Source organism: Triplophysa dalaica, chromosome 21, assembly GCF_015846415.1.
Source record: "Triplophysa dalaica isolate WHDGS20190420 chromosome 21, ASM1584641v1, whole genome shotgun sequence".
Lineage (NCBI taxonomy): Eukaryota > Metazoa > Chordata > Actinopteri > Cypriniformes > Nemacheilidae > Triplophysa > Triplophysa dalaica.
The window spans coordinates 10,479,186-10,502,913 of record NC_079562.1 but is presented as its reverse complement, the minus strand read 5'-3'; the positions used below and the strand labels follow the sequence as shown (position 1 = coordinate 10,502,913).

The following is a 23,728-nucleotide window of genomic DNA, read 5'->3' as shown; positions in this document are numbered from 1 at the left end:
GTATGAACGCACATTGTATTCAAAACGACTCGCACACGAATGACTCATTTGAACCGATTCATTTAAACTATTGAACTTTTCAGTCTCTAGCGAATATAAGAGATCAATGAATCATCTAAAGTGAACCACAGTCTAGAGAATGGAAGATGTGAATGATTTTTGCTCATTTAATTCAGTTGGCTATTGTGTGCTGAAAAGTTAGTTGAAAATGAGAAAAAGCTTTACTTTTATTCAACCAGACAGACTTTTTCAAATCAAATAATGTAATTTTCATCTAATATTATTAGAACCTTTAATATTTCAAAGTCACTTTGGTTAAGCCACTTTAATGTACGGTAGGCCTTCGTGTGTGTACAAGATCAGGATGGCACCACCTCCTCCTCGTTTTGAGCCAGGAAAAACCCTGTGCGTAGATGTACACGTTGTTGTTGTATAAGATGGCAGTGCGTTGAGTTGAATTTAAAGAGGAGTACAGGATATGACTTAAAGACTCTATCTTGATGAAAAATCTGAACTGTTTTTATGAGCTCTACCTGATGCCAGAGCGAGGCAGAATTCATCCTGCTGTCGTCCCGGCCATGGCCTTCCTGCACTACTAACTCCAGATGCATGAATGTTTCAGAGTTGAAATAGCTTTGCTTTCATGAAGCACTGATTTGAATGCCCCCCTCTATAATGAGGGGCTTTGAGTTATGTCATCATCTGATTATGAGGTCATGTTGCTCTAATAACTTTTTTGACATTCAGCCATTCAGTTTGCATGTCACAGATATTAAAAAAGTGACAGAAGAACAATAACACCGGCATTTTACAGTAATACAAATGGGTAAATTAAACGTATGTTACAAACATCTCAGTGTATGTACAGATGGTCTAATTTAAAGCAATAACTTTCATTGGAACAAAGGATGTTTTGTAAGCATTTTTCCTGGCTTTAGGATTTTTCAGTACATGGCCAGATAGAAGCCTCTCAAGTAAAAAATGAAGAGGATTAGTACAGTCCTTATATTTCTGAATTGCTTTTTTTCCATAAATTGGAAAAATAAATGCCAGATTGGAAGCCGTCTTTCATGTTGGCATTTTGTGTGTCAATGTGTGAAGTAAAAGTGGTTTGAGCCCCTCTCAGTTATGAGGCTCTGGGTAATTCTATCCTTTAAGGGTTGTCCATAGCAACGGAAGATGTCATCACATACAAGTCAATGCTATTTATATATTGGGGAAAAGTGTCATTTTTTTTCTACCTTGTGTTTGCATGCGACGTAGAGTGAATGAATTAGTGTCAGTGCTGTGTTTTCTAAAGTTGACTGTTTATTGAGCAGAACTGTGTGATCTATTATTGCCTCTTCTGACCGGCAGGTTTTTTCTGTTTTTCACCCTCATGTCATTCCATACCTTTTTGACTTCTGTAGAACCCAAAAGAAGATATTTTGAAGAATGTTGTAACCAAACAACATTGGACCCCTTTGACTTCCATCGTATAGACACAATATCACCTTTTCAGATGTTTCTCAAAATATCTTCTTTTGTGTTCCACGGAAGAAGGAACCCATTAAAATGTTTTAAATTGACATGAGGGAGAATAAATGGCTTAACTTTCATTTTTGGGTGAACTATCCTTTTAAAATAATAGCATGTTATCTTCTGATCTAAGGGCAGGTTAACCTGAACATTAAATGACTTCTGCTTAGTTGGTTATTGGTTCCTAGAATTATGAGGATATGGTCCTGTTTTTCATGGTGAGGGATAGATATTTAGACTATAGAAATTCAATAAAACAGAAGTACTAAATCATTCACAAATGTTTACATAGAAGGAAGCTGGAAATGACAGCCAAAGAAAACAAATTTTCTATTTAAAGCAATACACGCTGTCTCTGCACAGCATCCATTTGAGGGGTTGCAATCTACTCTACTTTTTATAAACAGGGTCCGGTTAAGTAAAGGTACATTAAGTACATTGCAAGATTATTATAAAGGCTGAGTTTATCGTCATATCTTTGATTTATCACCAATGTCACTAAGATGGCTGCCAAAGAGCATCTCCCATCGCAGGGTTCTATTTATATCAGCTATTCATCAAGTGATGGGGAGATACAACACGCAGCAGGACGGGTGCGTGAGACACAAGAAATGCCGGGTCACCGTCTTAACCGTCAGCAGTGAAATTAGCTGGATCAACGTGAAGGCCCAAAGCTCACACTTTAAATAAATTGTGTCAATAATTATTTTCCACCTTTCTTTTTTCTTTGTCGGTATATAATATATATCACTCTTTATCACTTGTTTATATTCTAGTATTTGATTTGTGTTACTTTATTTTTGTTAATTTCAGAAATGTCTTCACCTCATTTTGAATGCAGTTGAATGTAATTCATGACAGCAGATATTGAATTCCTTGTCAGTTTATGCCTCATGTATTTGAGATGTTGGGATCGGTTGTGGTATCTTATACGTATGCTGTTTAAGATTGGATTGCAACGAGAACAGGAAAGATGTGATGTTGGAGAAGATCTAGGATGTGAAGATCTGAGCTTTTGTGTATATTTAGTTAGCAATACAATGGCGTTTGGTGTGGGTGTGGAAATGGGGGCAGGGGCTTGTTCACTTTCCTCTCCTATAACAAATTTTTGTCAAAAAGGTGTTACGACTTGACTTGTGAAGCTTCACATGTAACGCTCTCTCACGCTTATTTCACACCCAACTCTTGGCTTCCAGGACCCAGGAGACTGTAGCATGTGCTCGTAATTGGCCCTGATGTGGGCGGTAATCGTAAATGTGGTGTATATCTGGTTTCCAGCATAAATTAGCGGTTTAACCTTACAGATATCTTATGCTTTTTTTCTCTGTTTCTTTTTGTGACAGGTACGACCCGCCCCCCTCGTGACGGTGAGGTATCAGGAGTTGATTATAATTTTTTGTCTGTTGAGGACTTTCTGAAGCTTGAACAGAGTGGGACACTGCTGGAGATCGGATCTTACGAAGGTAAGCGATGAAGAGTTATAAACACACGCTTTTGCTTTTCTTTTATAGAGTGTTATAGAAGAGAGCAGGGAAGTCATGAAAAAGAGTTGATATAAATGAATGAATATAAAATGTTATATTTATTCTCGTCTATAAAAAATTTCAGTGCAATCTCTTAAAAAATGACTCAAAGTCAAAGTGGTCGAAATATGTGTGCAGTCACTAAGTTTAGCAGATGCATCGTGGGATACTTTTTTCTTTTCTTTTAACAAACATCAAACTTTAAGGCTTTTCTCACAGAAACACAGTTATATTTAAATTCATATAAATGCAATTGTAGGTCTCCAGATTATTATGCGTGTCTATAAGTACAGAAGGCACTCCCAAAAATACATTTGTTTATATGCATCGATACAATAAATTTTCACATCAGCATCGCCATGCATCTTAAAAATAATGATTATTGTCCATAATAAAAGCATCTCTTAAATCGAAAGGTCCTTCACAATGCCATAGGAGAACCTTTTTTAGTCTAAGTGGTTCCATAAAGAACCTTAAAAGTCCGAAGAACCTTTCTGTTTCACAAAAGGTTCTTTGTGATGAAAAAAGGTTGTTCAGATTATAAAATCCTTTATTAAAGGACCTTTGATTGAGAGGTTCTTTGTGAAACCAAAAATGATTCTTCAAAAGCATCGCTGTGAAGAACCTTTTAAGGACCTTTATTTTTAAGAGTTTACATGGATATGGATGATATACGGAACAGTTATGGAATCATGAGCATCCAGTGGAAAATGATCAGTTTGCGAAGGCACCTTGTTCTGTTTATTTGCGTTAAGCTGCTGTTTTTAAACAGCGAGTTGTCATTGAACTATAATGTGAGTGTTGTAAGTCTTATCGGAATAACTGAGAGACTATTTGTGAATGAGTACTTTTTGTGCCTATCTAAATTAAACTTGAACTTTCAGTGAAAGAAATTAAACTGCAGTGTGTATGAGGCCAAAAGTTTATTGAATTCTTAGTTACATTTACATTTAGTCATTTAGCAGACACTTTTATCCAAAGCGAATTACAAAGAGTTTAAGGAGCAATACGCGATAGGTCATACAGGAGCAATAATGCAATAGGTGCCAATACAAAGCTACTGGTTTCAACAAAAGCTAGTTAGGCTATACCTAATAAACATGAATCACTTTTTAAATGTAAAAAAACACGCTAATGCATAACGGTTAAAATATTCAATCCATTTTTATACTTAGTGCTACCTTTGTGTTTCACCAAAATGAAATTCTTAATTGTTATTAAGGTTGAGCATTTGGCCTGCCACGGCTGAACTCTAACCGTATTACAGATTTAATGATGTCAAGTGCTTTCCTTTCAGCCAGACAGCTCTAAATTTGAATGCTCACTGCCTCATAACAAATACACTCAGACCTCATGATACTATTATCAAACTTTCAGCCGTTTCATAAGTAACAATCTTAAAATAACACAAAATCTACCAAAGAAAAATGTAACTCACATAAAACTTGACTGTCTTACTTTAATCCTCCTGTTCTAAAAAGTGGTAATATCCTCTTGTTGCCTAGGTAACTATTATGGAACACCCAAGCCGCCCAGCCAGCCCCCTAGTGGGAAAGTGATTACTGGCGATGCTCTGCAAGACAGCCTTCCTGGTTCTCAGCAGTCAACCCCACGCCGCTCCAAATCCTACAATGAGATGCAAAATGCTGGAATAGTGCCTACAGAAACTGAGGATGATGATGAGGTTCCTGAAATGAACAATAGCTTCACAGGTCAGCAGCCTTCGGATGACTCTTCGGTCATATTTGTTTGTGTTTTGCTTGTCTGGCACATGGGTGAAAAGATGAATGGTACTTCTTTGTTGCTTTCTCTGTCCTTCGCCATTACGAAACGAGAAAGGGGACAATATCGCCATCTGGCTGTAGCAGAGGGTTTTGTTTCTTATGTTGCAAAGCATCAAGATGGACTCTTCCTGTTTTTATTTACAGATCAGTGAGATTTTCACTCCAGTGTTTTTCGAAAATGGGTTGGGTTCCATTTTAGGTTCCTCTAAGAGGTTTTTTTTGTGTAGTGTAAAGATCAGAACAGCACATGTATGATTTATGTGTAAATTGGGTCTGAACCATTGTGGAGTAGGTTTAAATTGTGTATTTGTATTGTACATGCAATAACAAAAAGCGCTTTGTACTTTCGAAACACTTTTTAGTTAAATTATTGGCGAAATTATGCTTGAAACTTCAAATTTAGTTGGTCAACACAGTAGTTACAGAATCATTGCTTTATAAATGTCTTTTTTCTGTTAAACTCAAAAGAAGATATTTGGAAGAATGTGGGAAAGCAAACAGCTCTGGGGTACTTTGACTACCATTGTCAATTTTTCTACTATGGTAGTCAATGGGGTCCAAGAACTGTTTGGTTACAAGCATTCTTCCAAATATCATTCTCTGCGTTCATCAGAACAAAGACTTTTATACAGATTTGGAACAACTTGAGGGTGAGTAAAGAGACAGAATTTCTGGTTTGGTCTGAATTGTGCCTTTAACACAAGGTGTAAAGCGAATCTGCCTGGTTGATCAAAGATCAGTGATGTGGAAAAAAACTATAAATTGAAAATTTGGCTGGGCTGTTGCGTGAGTCATCTGTCTTAAAAAGCATGAGTGGACTTGCAAAAGCTGAGCAAATGTAGTTTTTAGTAATTATACTCTGATACAATGTTCCGATAATTTATTTCACACGCATGGATGTCTATCTCCTTAAAGGGATAGTTCACCCAAAATCAAATTTTCACCCTCATGTGCTTCAATACCTGTATAGCACTCTTTCTTCTGGTGAACACAAAATAAGATATTTTGAGAAATGACTCCGTTTTCTGTCCATACAATGGAAGTCAATGGGGTCAAATGTGTTTTTTGTGTTCTGCGGAAGAAAGAAAGTCATACAGGTTTTTAATGACATGGGAGTAAGTGAGTAAGTAAATGATGAAAGACTTTTCCTTTTGGGTGAACTGTCCCTTTAAATAACAGTCTGTTAATTATAATAGGATGTCCAAGTTAATAGTATGGCACTTGATGAAAAACAAGCAATAAGCTGTGCTTTTCACACAAGGTTATGCCTTTTCATTTGGCAAAGTGGTTTGATTAAAACAACTAATTCAGGCAGACGGGCCGTGCTATGTAGTTCATAGTCAATTTGTTTGGGGATGTTGGGGATATTTATGTTGGGGGTGTAGGTGGGATAGTGTCAGGTGTCGGTATGCATATTCGCATGTAATAGAGTGTGAAAGGTGTCTGATCACTCAAGAGTTTACAGGAAGTACTATCTCCCACCCCCTCACACAAACTTCCTACAATCTCCAGAGGTAAGGTACAGTCGCAAGCCTGGTACCACGCCACAAACCTTTTTTTAGCAGCACATACAAAGTTGTCTGTTCATCTGTTAACGGGATGCTACTGCGTGAGTGCCAGATCACTACCTCAAATCAGAGTTGTCACATTTGTGTGCTCATTTTGCATGTGTTTTCAGGAGACTCGAGTGAACAGGACGATCATCCCTCCGTTCGGCCATACGCCCCCAACCACGTTCAACCCTACGTGCTCAACAGCACCTTGGCGTCAACCACGGAGAGCTCTCAGAATACACACGCACTCCCCAGCCACCCCACGGACGAGGACCCTCTGGGACCCTTGCCCGGTAACTGGGAGATGGCCTACACAGAGAACGGAGAGGTCTACTTTATAGAGTAAGAAACAGCTACAAGCTTTATTCTGCCTTTATTAGACGGATATGCATCGATATCTTAAGAAAAATGTATAGAAAGATTGATGTTTTGGTGCAATAATGATACAATACTGTAAAATACATTTATAATGTACATTTTAAATGAATGAATGTTATAAAATGTTTAACAATCTGAGTTTGAATCTCTCATTTAATCATGCTACACTTGTTTTAAATATTTAATATATACATTTTTCTTTTGTTTTCAAATCCAACCATCTAATACTAATCATCTAATAAATGTAAAACTAACTGGACAGTAACCTAATTCTCTTCATTGTCAATACCAATTTTTACTTTTATAAGGAGCTCAGCAGTTGACCCTGAATGGCATAGTATGTGAAACATGAAGCTAGCGCAGTATACTTATACGATTGGTTGCCATTGGCAACAGTAGACAGTACAGTATGCTGGTCACTTTATAAACATATTGAACTGTAGAGTGCTTCATTTGTAATAAATGTAGATATTTGTATTGACATTGAGTGGACTATTAATACATTTAACTTTAGAGATCTGCAGTTTTGTAGATAACAAGACCGGACGTATCAAACGTTTTGATATCTTTCGTATACGTTTTCCTTCCTGCTTGTCTCAAAAAAAGAGAACACAGGATGTTGTTTTACCGGCATCTTTGTGGAACAATGCTTGACTATTTGTGCTCTGGATGTGTTCTTAGCCACAACACAAAGACGACATCCTGGTTAGACCCCCGATGCCTGGACAAACCCCAGAAACCCCTGGAGGAGTGTGAAGATGATGGTATGAACACATGGTTGTGTTTTTGACGTTTGAACATTTTTTATGATGTCTGTTTTTGATCATACACATTCATAACTGCATATGCGCTTCCTGTGGCATTTTGTGTTGTGTTATGTGCATATTTGTCTTAGATCCAAACAATTATGAATCAAGTCTGTTTTGCAAATACATATGAAGCCATTTCTAAAGGCGTACAGTTTGGATTTTTGTGCAAATCAGGCTCATTCCCTAAAGCAGTCCATCCATGATAATCTTAAAGTGATAGCCTGTAGATGGCGCCCTTGAGCTATTCAAACTATATCAGCCAGTCTCACTTTGTGGCAGAATGATGGAGGCAGCTGCCATAATATCTTAAGAAGGTTCAAGATTATATTGAATCTCCTCTTACAAACAAGTTATTCCCTTGGGCTTCAGCTCTGTTGCCACATGCCCGATGCGTGATGACGATTCCCCCTGCAAAGAGCGACCCAAAATGATTTCGGAATTGAATATATATTTACACTTATGCTAAATATGATGACAAAATCCAGTTCATTTGGCTCCATAAACCATAAACGTATGGATTCAATTTAAATTTGTAAATGCCATTTGACAGTTTATAAGATGCTGTTTTATTTGATGTCATAGATTTAAGACTACAGCTTGTTTTGAGCTGTGACTTTGCTTATTTATCAACTAACCCTCTGCCTTTCTGCCACCCTTCCCTTCTGTCTCTCGCCCCACGTTGCGCACAACTGCTCCCCTTTTACTTCCGCCCAAGAAGAAGGGGTACATACAGAAGAACTGGACAATGAGCTAGGTAGGCCACAAATCAACAGGGAAACATGCACAGACACACAACCTGTACGCGTGGAAACGACCCTCTTGTGCTGATTCGAAGTCTGGAACATGAAAACACATCACATTGATTCCAAATGAGTGCAAACGGGCTCGTCTACCCATAATGCACCTGCTATACTGTCATATTTCAATAAGGCTGTCAGCCGCTGTTTCGTTTCAAGAGTTGCTTTAGATTCGTTGTGGAATGACCATGTCACAGATTTCATAAATGTTGTTGTCATTTGCACGGCATGATAATATTCATTTGCCCTGATATAAAATATTCATTGTTTCTATTTCTACCACCGAAGCATTCACAGAAGATTACCTCTGGGCTCTCGCAGCTGGGAGTGGTTCCGTTTTCATTACACATGCAAATAGCTTCAGAAATCTGAAACTGTGTTGAGCTAACGGTGACGGACAAATCATGGAACCGTTTTTGCTTTAATCAGTGTTGTCATCATTAAAGCACGTTACATTGGTCTTGTTACGGCACTCCGACCTCTCTCGCTGCTGTTCAACGTCCCTTTGTAATTGAAGGGCTGATTCATCATTACTAAGGGATAGGGGGATGTAGGAGGTGGCCTTGAGAAGCTGTGAATTTGTGATTGGTGCAGCGCGGTCAATAGCAATTGATTTAAGAAATCAGAGCCATTAAACTGATGCTGTGGATGGGGCAGTAGGTAGGAGAGACCTGATCCTGTAGAGAGTGAGCAGAGGACGCAAACAGATGTATGGGCAATTTGTCAGTCTCTGTAATGATGTGGGGGCTGGGTGGGTGTCCTGTTTTTTCTAAAGTCTTGCTTTTCTTACCAGCCAACACTTTTTAATTAGATTCGCACTTTTAAGAAATGGCACATGCCCTTGCAAAACCTAGTTTGGTGCTATGTGGCATATACAGCTGCAGAAAAAATTAGGAGACCATTTCAAAATTATTTTTGAATTTACTATTCATAGGTATTTGTTTAGGTATAATTTTTGTTCATTCTGTTAACTAACAATATTTCTCTCACATTACAAATAAAAATATTATTTCTAATCGCATTTATTTACAGTACATGCAAAAAATTCCGAAAAGGGTGACAAAAAAAGAAAAGATGCTCTAATAGTAATATCTGTACATGTGTTTAGGGAAGTTACTTTGTTATTTGATAACCTCGATTTTTATCACAGTCTTATGTATCTTGTCATTCTGGCAGTCGTTCACATTGCAGTTGGATGACTTTGTCACTCTTGAGGTTTGATTTTGTTGAAATCCAACAGACACTGGACATGAACGACCACAATACATCTAGATATGCTGCTGGACAAATTTTCAATATGGTCTTTTTATTTTTTCTGTGGCTGTATTTTCTTATATGTGACCCTGTATCTCAAAACCAGTCTTAAGTAGCAGGGGAACATTTTAAGTTAAAGCCTAAAATACATTGTATGGGTCAAAATTATTGATTTTTCTTTTATACCAAAGATCATTAGCATATTAAGTAAAGATCATGTTCCATGAAGATATTTTGTAAATTTCCTGCCCTAAATATATCAAAACTTTATTTTTGTGAGTGGATGACCAGTAACATTGCCTCTTATTTTCAACTTCAAATGCAATTTTCTCAATATTTTGATCCTTTGCACCCTCAGATTCCAGAGATTTAAACAGTTATATCTCCGGCAGATATTATCATATCCTAACAACCTATACATCAATAGACAGCTTAATTGTTCAGCTTTCAAATGATGTAAAAATATTAATTTAGAAGAAATTACCCATAAGACTAGTTTTTTTGTCCAGGGTCACATATGTGGTTGCTTGGCTGTTTTAAATAGTTGCGATGTGATGCTTTCCAAACCAAGGTCAAAAGGCTGACTGGTCCCTAGATATGGCTTGGGATCTTCCTCTGTGTAAATCTATGGGATTGACCATTTTATCACTGCAAGGCGCAATCGTTTGTCCTCTCGCTTAGAAAAGTAATAACACATCTTTTCTCACCGAGCCGCATATCTTGAGGTATTATAATTCATGTCCGCAGCACAAGCAGTGGGCGACAAGTTATGGAAAACCGGTTTCAGAACAGAGTGCAATGTGAAGCTTAAGGGACTTAGTATTTTTACATAGCATTTCAGAAATAGCTTTTTACACTATATTATCATAACTGTCATTGTTTCTTTATTACCAAAGGCTTTGACAGGATTCATACTTTGCATCAGAGCTTACCATCAGTATGAATTACTTAAGGACGTAAAAAGGTTGACTAATTCATGCATATGAAAATTGCTTAAATTATTTTCCAGAAACGTGCCCTTTCACTTCTGATTCGGCTTTATCCGTTTTTGGGACGGAAGGTGAGCTTGTTGATTTTTCACATTTGCGTAAATCCTCCAGTTTAAGGTTATCACACAACAGAAACGCATGTTGATTGACAACGCTAAACCTGAGAAAGATATACGAGACGAAAGAATTGCTTGCCAGTAGATTGTTATTTGTAAGCAATTAGTGTTGTCTGACATTTATATAATCATTAGATTAGTACAGCAGTCAGCCTTATTTGCTATTGCTGCTCGGGAGAGATAATGAGTTCTTGCTTGGCATAAAAAAATATAAATGTGCACGGCTTTCATTGGCCAATTAGAAACTGGCACAATATAGAGTGGCGTTCTCTATGGGAGCCGTAATGATGAGTTTCCTGTGTGCTCAAGGCACTATGCTAATATAGACACCCTGTGTCCCAGGTGCAGCCTAAACAGGTGTTTCCATGGCAAAGAAAGCAATATTTTCATATGCATGAAGGCATATTTCAATATTGAATGCCGTGTCATTCCTTTTATGTTTATTCTATTATTCTAAGGAAGATGTTTGGTGTGTGTTTTACCTTAACAGAGTTGTGATCAGGTCCATATATCTGAATCTCTGAATATCTTGTTGTTTTGGAAGAGTTTTCACATTTCCTGAGAAACTTTGAATATTTTGGAGCATTTCATATTTTTGTTGTTTGCCAGGTCTAAAGATATGAAAATGTCAGGTAACGGTACGTTTTCATGAAAACCTCACTGCAAGATACTAAGAATTTCACAGTCATTGTGATGTGTTTTACTACTTTGAGATATAGATCTTCCAACACATGCGGTTTTGCATTATTTAGTTATAATGTTCTCAATACGGTCATTATAGTTCAAAATGTCTGAAGTTTTAATTGGTCGAAAAATCTTATCGGCAAATGACAGGATGTGATAAAAGACTTGTTAAATTAGTTACAACGATGTTAAAACCTTTTTTGTTTTTGCTCCTTTTCCAGAGCTGCCCACAGGCTGGGAGAAGATTGATGATCCAGTGTACGGAGTGTATTATGTTGAGTAAGTGACTCATCATCATTACCCATAATACTCTTTTATTTCCACATCATCTTCAGTCCCCTGACTTCCATATATGACATCATCCAAAAACATCAAACAGGCAGCCTTCATTCTTCTGATTGGGCCTGTTCGATTTCGGCTGTGCGCACCCTTTGTTGTTGTTACCATTTTCTAAAACTTGTCCCCCCCTCCTTCGAGGGACCCTTGGGTTTGCTGTGCATAAACATGAATGCATTCATATGTTTTGAAGTTGTTTCAAAGCAATACCTCTGAGGCAGAAAACATTCCAGTTTCTGTCTTTGGAGATGTTTCTGTATGTTTTGTGCGGTTTTTGGTTCATAAATTGCGCATGCCGGATGATTTTTGGCCTGGATCTCAGTTGGATGATGAACATATGACTGTATTTTTTGGTGATGGTGCTTTTTTCTCCTGTATATGTGTTTATCAAGCATGCCCAGACGTCTAAGCCCTGGCTAGATTTTGCTTTTAAGCAATAAGATTAGAAGGAATAGCAGGATTTTGAATTTTTTTACTTGGAATTTTAAGTAAGCGCAGAGGCTCTTGGCCATACAGTTTATAGCTTCTTTTATGGCCTTTTCTGTGAATTAATTTACTTTATTTCTCCTCTTCTCACCTGCTCAACCTTTTTATTGTTTCTCCCTCTGGTTTTGTTATTGGATGTGTCCTCTGGTCAATGATCATCATTCTCTATCTCTCTTTCTCGCTCTTTCAGCCATATAAACAGAAAGACCCAGTATGAGAACCCAATCCTAGAAGCTAAAAGAAAGAAGCAGCTGGAACAGTCTCAACCCACTGAAGGTGAGAAGTTTATCCGAAGTTTTAATGAACAAAGTGTGTGTTTTGGGTATTTTGACATTTTATTGGGGGTTTGTCTTTAGGTTATCATCAAATTTTCTAAGTTATATTCAGAGTATTGTCACACTGGCCCCATTTGAGTCCAAAAGTGGCCAATATTAAAGTCAACAAGAAAGCATTCACAACTGATTTTTTATCTGTTCTGAAACAAGATATTTATGGTGGAAAAAATGTCTGGTGGGTCCATCAAGAATTGTTTAGCTTGCAGTTAATATAGAGGACCACTCATCTTGAAACACTGAAGACCGTATGTTGAAACATAAGCGAGCTTGATGACATCATTCGAAAAGCATGTTTTTACATTTTGAGTCATATTTTCAAGTCCTGAATTCCATTCAATACGAGTTCAAGTTGACTTTTTTAATTCTTTAAACGATCTAAAAAGTTGTGCCCACCTTTGGACATGCTGTTGTATTTGTTTCCAGCCAGCTCAGCTGAATAAAACTTTTTTTGATTACCTAATAACTCTCCCTCCCTGAAGTTTAGTATCTCTCTCTCACAGATTGTGATACAAAATTTGCAATATGCAATCTGAGATCTATCTTTTACACTCAGAGGTAGTTAAGACACCATGGGGCGCGCTTATATTTTAATCACTATCCGCCATCTTGGCTTCAAATCTCAGCATTGAATAGGCAGGAAGTGTGAGTGACTTGAGAGACACAAAAAAAGGAAGTGCACCCTTCACTCTTTCAGAATGGATAGAGGAGCATTCTTCAGGAGCGCCGCTAGCAAGCTATGCCGCTCACCACCAAGAGACTTACAGAGAGCCTGGCAACGCCCCTCCACACCCAACCCAACTGGGGGCTAAACGTATGTGCTGCCTCGTTTTTTGTTTGTAACACTCACATACACACCCGTGCGTGGAGTGTTTCTTTGTGGACATTCACTCTTCACTTTTTCTTTTTCACTTTTTCAAATCTTCCTTTCCTCAGCCCTCTGTGTGTGCTGTTCTTGTATTGTTTGAATGTCAAATGATTAGCTTTTAGCAAACACTGTCTATTAAAGGTAGATAATATAAGGCCTTGTCTCTCACACCATTTGCCATTCCTGTCATGTGGGTGCTGTTTTGAATTCTGTGGTGCTTTTTAAATTGTCACCACGTTATGTATGAAGTCAAGGACATGTACAATTAATAAAGAGAGATGGTGACGTTTCAAAAGATTACCTCTGTAATGCACTTGTGGGTTAATGTGTGATGTTCTGGCCAAAGCTTTTGCTCTGTATAGTGTGAATATGTCGAAAGAAACGTCCTTGGATAACAAAAAGTTCAGGATTGAAAATCTGTTTTAATAACGGAATGTCTGAAACATACATTGCCACATAAGTTTTTAATTTCACTCGATTTTTTATTAATATTGAGTATATTTGAAGATTTTATTTCCAAGAAGAGATTACTCTTATAAAGATTTTTTTCATGTTATCATGTTTTTATTGTGTTTTATTGTTGTTAGCTGTATTTTTTAGTTATTATGGCAAAACAAACCAACTGCAGTTTGAATGCTGGTAATTGGAATGCAAAAAGAAACTCTTCATTTATTGGTAATATTTATATAAACAGAAACCATTACAAGTGGTTACAAGTTTTGAACCCCACTGCATACTGTTTCGCCCATGCGTTTGCTTTTTAGATATATTCTACATTTACGGACACTATCTCTCTCCCTCTGTTTCTCTCATGTTTTCCCTCTCATGTATATCTATCTTGATCACGATCAGTCATTTACATTAACTATTCAGTATGTCTCTCTCCTCAGGGTGTCTCTGCAGCATCCTCTGATCCTTCTGTCCTGACATCACAATGAATAGATCATACTACATTTCTGTACCCAATCACTTCCTTCTTCTTCACCCCTTCTTACATTCTCTCCTCGCATTCGGTCTCAGAATGATGTGTTATGGGTCCTAACTGCACTTTGGCTCTGATCTAGGATTGTTTACCAGCTGATTCATCTGCTAACATTTACTTTGGGAAATTTGATGTTCATAATATATAACAGTATTACACAAAATGTTCCTGCGCAGCCCACAATGTTTTTTGTCCACAAATGGGATAGTTCACCCAAAAATGAAAATTCTGTCATCTATTACTCACCCTCGTGTAATTTCATACCTGTATGAATTACTTTATTCTTATGAACACGGAGACATATAGCATGGAAAATGTTGGTAATTTTCAGTTCCGGGACATCATTGACGACCATTGTAAAAAATTAAATGGTGGTCAAAGGTGCCCCAGAACTGTTTGTTTTCCTAAATTCTTCATAATATCTCATTTTATGTTCAACAAAAAAAAAGCATTCCTACTATGGTCGTGGATGATGTCCCAGAGCTGAAAATTGCTAATATTCTCCCAAATATCTTTCTCTGTGTTCATCGGAACACATACATTTTTACAGTTTTGGTACAACCTGAGGGTGAGTAAATGATGACAGAATTTTCATATTTGGGTGAACAATTCCTTTAAGTACATTTTTATATTATAATACTGACACTGAGAAAGTCTAGAAAACTTCATAAACTTGATAAAGCCATTTGTCTTTATAGCCTTTATAATGAAATTTCAAGGTTATATAAGCCTTCTCTAGTTTCAATCTATATAGCGTCTAGAGTTATAAATAAAAAACATAAGGAGCTAGGTCAAAACAGTCTAATGATCTCTGCTTTGTTAAGCATCATTTTTGATAGATCTAGAAGAAAATATGTTTTTAAAAATTTTTGGCCCCAACCCAAGTAATCCCAAAATCCACTCAAAATCCACACTGCTTCATTGTACTCAAAGATGTCCATAATAATCTCATTATACAGGGGATCATCTGATGTATCTTCACATAATCCCGTATCTCTCAAATTCACAATGCATCTCTTATTGCAGGGGGAAAGCCATTTTTCACAAGGGACCCTGCAGAACTGAAGGGGACATTCATTAACACGAAACTGAAGAAGAGCAGGCGTGGGTTCGGCTTTACAGTAGTAGGCGGAGACGAACCAGATGAGTTCCTGCAAATTAAGAGTCTGGTTCTTGATGGACCCGCTGCCCTGGACGGAAAAATGGAAACAGGTGACAACATACACTTGTTTGTGCTGTAGTCTTATTCTTTTCTTCGTTCTTGGGTAGCGTTAACACGTTCATCTTTCTTTTCTTTTTAAAGGTGACGTTATCGTAAGTGTCAACGACACCTGCGTGTTGGGTTACACACACGCCCAGGTTGTCAAAATCTTCCAGTCCATTCCTATCGGCTCAATGGTTGACCTTGAACTCTGCCGTGGTTACCCCTTGCCCTTTGACCCCGATGACCCTAATACCAGCCTGGTGACCTCTGTTGCCATTTTGGACAAGGAACCAATCATCGTCAACGGAAAAGAGAGCTACGACTCGCCATCAAGTCACGGTAGCGAATCGGCAGGTGGCGGCGGTAGTTTGAACGGTTCCAACGATCCGCATCGCTCCCACAGCCCTTCAGCCGAAGTGGCGTCCAACGGCTCTCACGGTTATCCCAGCGATGTCGTGACGTTGGCATCTTCAATCGCCACCCAGCCCGAGCTCATTACCGTTCACATGGAGAAGGGTGATAAAGGGTTTGGCTTCACAATAGCGGACAGCCCCTCTGGCGGAGGACAGCGCGTGAAGCAGATAGTGGATTACCCGCGATGCAGAGGTCTTAGGGAAGGGGACATCATCATGGAGGTCAACAAGAGGAACGTGCAGAACCTGACGCACAATCAGGTGGTCGACCTGCTCAGCAAGTGCCCTAAAGGGAGCGAGGTGACCATGCTGGTGCAAAGAGGTGAGATTATGCGGAAGTTTTATTTTTTTATGTGTTAAATGTGTTAAAAGAGATAGAGAATAGCGAAATTGCAAATAAGTCTTATTTCTGGTGACGAAGTCGCCAGTTGTGATCTGACTGTTGTGAAATTTTGTCATCTCTGAATGTGATGTAGAATAACGAATTATGATCGATAAGTCAAATGACCTCTTCTTATGTGGGCGTTTCTTAGCACGAAGAAGATGCAGTGTGTACTGGGTGCCAGTGTTTACAGGTTTCGAAACCAAAGAGGGTAAAGTGAAATCCACTTCAAAAGATGTAAACAACGCTGGTCGAAAATAACTTCCTTTTTCAGATTTTCAACTTTACACAAACATTTGAACAAAAAAATCAACCATCAGAACATTTATAACCAAATCAAAATATTAAACGATTAAATGTATGTATAAATGTAAGAACCAGACTTGTTTCTTGACCAGTGTTTACATCTTGCAAAGAGGTCTATAGAAGAAAACATTAGAACAAGAAAAGTATGTGAGACGTGCAGATAGTCAGTATTCCGGTTGAGTATTCCTGAATGAGGGAGCTCATGCATCAGGAGTGAAAGAGGAAGGGACAGTGTGAGGTGCACACAGATACAGCCTCGGGTGTCAGGTCAGTCCCGTTCATGAATATGGAGTCTGTGACTTCTGGTTTTCCCTCGAGGGCCGTCAATATCAGCTGTCTATAAGCCCCACCTGTCATTTCTATACCGGTCGCTGGAATTGTGAAGGAGTTGAGATGAAAATCTCAAGGTTAGCTGCTGCATCTTCAGTCAATGCCATTGAGAGAAAAGACAAGCGTGTGGGGAAGAAACGCATCAAACGCAAACGAAAGCGAAGTGGACCGACAGAAAACAAGCATGTTTTTGAGTATTTCAGTGTCAAAGCAATTCAAATCCACCACAATAAAAAGTTTTAGTTTGAGAGGGAAGTATGTTGGGTTTTACTCACACAAATCCTATGTCTTTCAAAACCAAATTCCTGTTTTCACCAAGCATTCAGTTAGCGGCTGGCACTCGGATTATTAATTTGATGAATTGAAAGCGCTCTTATCTGTCTAGTGAAAATGCTTTTAACACGGCCGGGAAATTGCTGCATGCCAATTGCAAGGCCACAGCCCATTGTATTAAAACTTCCCTATTTGTCATCTGCGACAGTTAGCAAAACAAAATACGGCACACTTGCATCTTCTATGGCTCATCAATAGTGACGGCTCCTAGCTTCTTCAGCAACGCTCGCTGTCCTCCAGGGTTTGATGGCTTACTGAACTGACGTCATGTTGCTTTTTTTTCTAGTGAAGCTCTTTGTTCTGTAGTTTATGCGTAGACCGCAGGACGCTGGAGAAGAAAGCGTGTGGCCTGTCTACTGTATGCCAGTTCATTTTAAAGCACATCATTTAATGCAGTGGTTGTATTTGCTTACCGCCAAGATCCCGATATGGAACAATTGTGAAGAAATTTGTTGAACAAATTGTACTGACATTTGGAAAGTCAGTGGACACGCTTTAAACTCTCTTTCCCCCCCCCTGATTTACTAAATCCAAATCTTAAAGGGGGCATATCGAATCCATTTTTCTTGATCTTGTGAAATCGGAGTCTTTGATGTACTGTGCATTTATATTTAGCACCTGTAGCTCATCACATTCTTCTGAAATATCCCTGCGACGAGAAACCGTGACAGATGTTCGCTCTGACTAGCAGTTTGAGCAGAACAGACTTTTTCGTGGATCTGCCACAACAAACACAGGTTTTGTGAATCTGTCACTTTATAACACAGGCTTTGCAAGTAAGCTGTGAATTGAAGCATTGAAAAAGAGCGTTAGCTATACTGTGCCTGACAACGAACTCGCGAGTAAACACTGTTGTTTATTTCAGGGCTTCCCAAACTTTTCAACCCACGACCCCCAAAATAACTGTGACAGTGACTCGAGATATGTTTTATTTTGTTACACTTGTTGATAAAATGCGCTATATCTAAAAAAAAATAGATTTCTGGAAATCATCTTGCGACCCCTACTTTTGGGAACCCCTGATATATTTTGTGCCTAAAAAAATTATTTTACGTAGATGTTTTTAACGCAGGCTTCCTATTTGTTTATTTGTAAGGATCTGAGAGAAGGTAAAAACTAAAATATAGCAATTTTGGTGGGAAGAACCTTACGAACGTTATAAGTGGGCCTCAAGGAAAAAAGAGCCATTTAATTGTCATTGCAGTAACCTGAGGTCAGTGGTAGATGATGATACACACCAGAGACATTCCCAAACGTCTGGAAAATGTGTCAGGGATGTATTCCCTGTACTCGCATCCCACCTTTAATTGCCGGCCTTGATGTCAAGTGTCAAATCCCACCACGATACACTCATACACTCAACCGTTCCCTTTCATTGACACAGCTTCATCACTGGCCAACCAATTACAGAGGAGCAAGGTTGTAATGGTAGTGACAAGATTTATGTCATATCACTCCTTTGAACACGTTCACACATTTCATTCCTTTACACATATAAAGACAAACACAGTACATTTCTGATAGTAGGAAATACACTACAGCTGGTTCTCCGGTGTATATAGAACTGTTTTATATAGATATCAGTAGCACAATAATAGACAATGTTTGTTCATATGTAATGCTTGACACAGATTTAGATGATCAGTTTCATTGGCCCTCCCTTCCCATGAGAGTTTGGCTGCAGTCAATATTCCTGTAAATGGTTTGCAGGTCTAAATGTCATGCTTGCAAATGCACAGTATACAGGGGATCTGTTATGCCCGGTAATCAGTTCGACACTATGCGTGTGCTCATAAGCCAAATACATGATAACTCAATGGCAGCGTGGTCCATTCTGTCTCTCTGAGGTGTGTGTTTATGTCTATGTGAGGTTACAAGCGCTAAACAGCATATTTCTTTCAACTAAACTTCTCTACATACATTTTCAACAATTCCCGTCCTCATTGGAATTCTGATTATCTTAGAATCGGCCGCTGTGAGTTGGAAGACTTTGAGATGCTCCAACAACGCATTTGATGAATTGAAAAAGCAGATTTTAGTATCTGATGCACTCGGTTTATGACTCATCAATCACCAATGAAAGCGCACCCATCCGTCTACCTCAAGCATCCAAATAAGTGTGTTTATGGCTATTCACACTGAGAGGCTAAAAAGGAAAGCAAATTCAATTGCTTTGGCAACAAGACACAAAACAAGAACACACGTGGGTCTGTTCTCGTGCATTGAGCTGCGAGCATTGACTGCTCTGTAACCAACAGGTGATGTGATGACATTTATCGAGCGTCTTCTGTGTTTGAGCTTTTGCCCGTTTCGGCGGTCAAAGAAAATCACAGAAGATTTGTAAACAACATTGCCACTGAGACCATGTGTCTTATGTTTCATTTATGGCAAGACAAACAGAGATGGGAAGATAATGATTTAAAGGTATATGTTTTGAAAGTATACTTGGCGTAGGGATAGTTCTGTCATCCTTTTTTTTTTGACCTGTTCATGACCTTTTGAGGGACATGAGGGTGATTAAATGATGACATTTTTTCATTTTTAGATGAATTAATCTTGCTTATACAAAAAACAAATGAATGTCTTTACAAGCAAACACTATAAAGAAGACCACAACAAATCATCTTATCGACTGCTCGGCACAGAACCCACCAATCACATGATCTCACACCTTGTTTCCATGACGATGCTCTGCTGCACTTTGCAGTGGGGTTTCCTGTTAAAATGATAAATCGGAGCGGTCTGTCTCGCACGCAACACGCTCTAGAACAAATGCCAACAGGCAGGGAGGACAGACAGACAGATGTTTTTATCTCTGCTTCAGTCTGCATCTTAATCTTTCATTATGTAGTACACTTGAATGATTTTGATTGGCATGTTTGTGGAGCTCTACTGAGTACACACAACGAAAGACAAAAATAGACATCAACGTACTCTCAGTGTGTGTGTGTGTAACCACAGGGCCGTTTAACATCACCTCATGCCCTGTCACATTCAATTGCGGCCCATGTCAGCTGGTGACGAACATGCAATAATAAACATGCACACATGATTGTATTAGAAAAGAGTGCGGTTCGTGGACAGGTCAACCGTGATATTTAAAACATAATTATCGATATTGTGATAGTGTTTATTAAAAAAAATAAACTAAATAAAAATGAATTCCACAAATAATAATAATATTATTATTGGTTAAAACTATTAATTAGATATTGCAATAATATTATTATATTGAATTTGTTTGATCATGAAAATCATTTAGTGAAAATCTGATATTATGACATCCCATATACCAATATTTTGTGGTATTGGTGTGTTGCTCAACTAGCCTTAACTTTTGATAAAATAATCGACTTAAATTAACTAAAATAACCAGCAGTTATCTTTCTCATTTAACTTCATATCGCAATAATTACTGGCTTACATTTTCCCGCTTATTATAGGTACTACTTCTGAAATGAAAAAAAATATGTATATGTTGAAATCACTTTGCTATGTGAGAAGAAAGTGTTTTGCAAAAAACATGACTCGTAACATAGACATGTAGGAAATACAAAGCTAAAAAAATTCCACATCCAGGCACTCACATAGGTTTTTTTATTTAAAAAGCCTATATTTTTAGGGCTACATAATAAAAAACACCAACATGAATCAACCTTAGCAAGCCTATATGAATTTTTTTTTCCCACTTAGTAGGAATAATTTATTATTATTGAATACTTGAAAAATATTTGAATCCCACAACTGACCAATCACAATTAAGTGTTACAGTGAGCTGCATATCAATGCAAAGTCTTGACAGTAAATACTCACATTATACAAAGTCACGTTAGCTAAATGTTTCAGTGCAAACCTGAAATGTCACTGAAGTCGGTCAGCAGTTGCTTCCTCGCCATTTAGCTCAAGCCTCTAAATAAATAACGAATCTTTTAACCTCAAATGATGTCAGTCCTGCTCAAAGGAAACAGGGGCGGAAATTGCAGCGATCTCCTTTAGAGTCTTGAAGCAACCTCAAAGAGCACGACTATGGGATTCGAAACAGTAATTTTCTGAATTTAAGCAGCTCGTGAAAAGTGTCCACTTTTAATGCATTGGTCACTTTGTTTGCTTTTCATTCAGCTGGCATTGCTGCTTTATGGGATTCAGATAAAGCCATTATGCGCCCTGTAAAGTAAAATGGATTGATTGATTACAGGGTATTAGGCGGCATCTCTCCTCTGTAAGCAATGACCTCCAGACACACTCTGGGTTAGAAATTCAGAGGCGCACAGATCCACTCTTACTCTCACCCAAAATAAAATAGTCTTGTTGCTGTGCAACTGTGTGCGTGCACAATAGTTTTTTTTTTAGAGCAGGGTAAACGTAACGAAAATGATGAGAAATACTATTTTCATAAAAAGGATCAAAACGTTTAATTCAGTTGAAAGATTTTTGTGACTATTAGTGTAAATCTGCTTTTTATGTTTTCAGTGTCCTGCGTAAAATCAATATTACTCATATAGTACGTTATATATAACCAGAGTTTCTTGTTTCATATGCCTCTTCTGAGAAGCAGCTTACGTAAGTAATGTAGGCACAAACTGGGAACAGATAAATATAATCTATGGTTACAGGGTGGTCAGTCCACTTGCCTTTGGTCAACGGCGTGGGCTGCTCACCTGAGAGGAACACAGCAAATTTACCCTCCCTCCTCTGCCAAACAAGCTATTGTGAGCAAGCTTTCAAAGCACGTAGTTAAAGAAAGATAAAATGACCAGAGAGGGTGCGATGTTGCAGAAAGTTTTAACATTTAATAGCCTGAAGTGGAGATGGGAGGAGAGAGGATGGGAAAGATGTCGAGAGGAGGAGGCTGGGGATTGCAGAGGATGACAGCATTTGTTTTGACGATAGGGTTGGAGGCGGGGCTTTGGAAAGACGGGCAGGTCAGTTAGGAATAGAAACAGAGGGTGGAACATTTAATGTCTGGAGAGTTTAGTCAAGTACAGAGTGTATGCGTATTGAAGTCAATTGCATGATAAAACGTAGCAGGCGCCCGCATGTGTGTTACCGTGGGCGCACTCGCACGCAGATGACTTGATCTCAAGGGAACTGCTTAACAATAAACAGCCTATTTTTTCAGGTCAGACCGGAATCGGAATCATTTTCACATTCTTAGATACAGGATCTTGGAATGCTGTGAAATTTATGCGTACACAAACAGGATTGAAATCAGAATGCCTTTTATATTCTAATTTAATTTCTATGGCTACAGGATGTTGAATCAGAATTTGAGGAGTTTATAGAGTTTATTTAAGGTATGTTTTAATACAAAATATGAAAAACTTAATCCTAGAAACATTGGATAACTAATATTTGATGTTTGAAATTCTAAAAATGGAATTCATTTGTATTATTAGAATTAAGAAATTTCATTTTTAGTTATGGATAGTGGTAAAAGGAAATGGCCAGAATTCTCACATTTTCTTTCAGCTCAACTGATGTAAAACACGTCCGGTGATGTCATTATTAATCGACTGTTTGGCATATGATTTTTTTTGTTTTGTATTATATTTCTTTGTACTGAAACGTTATTTTTCGTTCACTTCGTGTCATTTTTACATCCTGTGTGGTCTCTACAATTCCATTCAAATTATAATTCATAGGATTAAAATTGAGTCAACGCCCAAATTCAGACTTTACACACACACAGCTGCTAGAAATAGACAGAATCTGCAAATTTCTCTAGCCTTGGAAAAAACATTCCATCATCTTTGTTGTTCATCTGTTTCTTACTTTATTTCCACGTTATACAACAACTGCACAACACGCAACTCTCCATATATATGAATGCATAATTTAAGGGTAGTCTGTCCGATGAAGCTATTCTGATGGAGGCATCAGAAACGGACTCGGACGGATCCACGCATGTAGGGGTGGGAGGGAAACTGTTTGGAGGAGGAATACGATAGCAAAGAGAGCGAAAGAGCGCTTGTGAAGGGAGAGAGAAACAGCAAAGACCGTAGAGCGAGGGTGATCGAAGCAAGAAGGGGGAGGGTGAACGAGAAAGCGAGAGAGAGAGATAGAGAGAGAGAGAGGTGAGAAGAAGCTCAAAAGACAGGAGAATCAAGGACTGGATCTAGATGCAGGATTCTTCGGCAGCGACGTCGCGAGGGGCAGGGGCGCTGGAAGATGGTTTCAGTAAGAGGGGAACTGACCGTTGCCTATAATTTAATGTTCAGTATCTTGGACTCCTTCTCCATGGGTAATAGCTTTGCACCTGTCTGGGCACAAGCCTCCTCCTGTGTCTCATTTGTTTGTCTGTGTGTCTGTCGCTCTCTCTGTGTCGTGTTGTCTCGTGCACAGCGTCCGGTG

General features: G+C 38.4%; 1 protein-coding gene across 8 annotated transcripts in view; it reads left to right on the top strand.

The window, feature by feature from the left end:
- magi1b (membrane associated guanylate kinase, WW and PDZ domain containing 1b) overlaps positions 1-23,728 on the top strand; it is a 114,079-nt gene that overhangs the window by 69,677 nt on the left and 20,674 nt on the right. For 5 of the 8 annotated variants that reach the window (XM_056734430.1, XM_056734432.1, XM_056734433.1 and 2 more), the window contains exons 3-12: positions 2,862-2,981; positions 4,547-4,753; positions 6,504-6,720; positions 7,438-7,520; positions 8,281-8,319; positions 11,627-11,684; positions 12,418-12,503; positions 13,257-13,373; positions 15,436-15,621; positions 15,713-16,348. In XM_056734430.1, coding sequence (XP_056590408.1) covers positions 2,862-2,981; positions 4,547-4,753; positions 6,504-6,720; positions 7,438-7,520; positions 8,281-8,319; positions 11,627-11,684; positions 12,418-12,503; positions 13,257-13,373; positions 15,436-15,621; positions 15,713-16,348 — 1,749 coding nt within the window. The remainder of the gene's footprint in view (positions 1-2,861; positions 2,982-4,546; positions 4,754-6,503; positions 6,721-7,437; positions 7,521-8,280; positions 8,320-11,626; positions 11,685-12,417; positions 12,504-13,256; positions 13,374-15,435; positions 15,622-15,712; positions 16,349-23,728) is intronic. The other 3 variants (XM_056734431.1, XM_056734437.1, XM_056734435.1) reach the window with 2 other exon arrangements.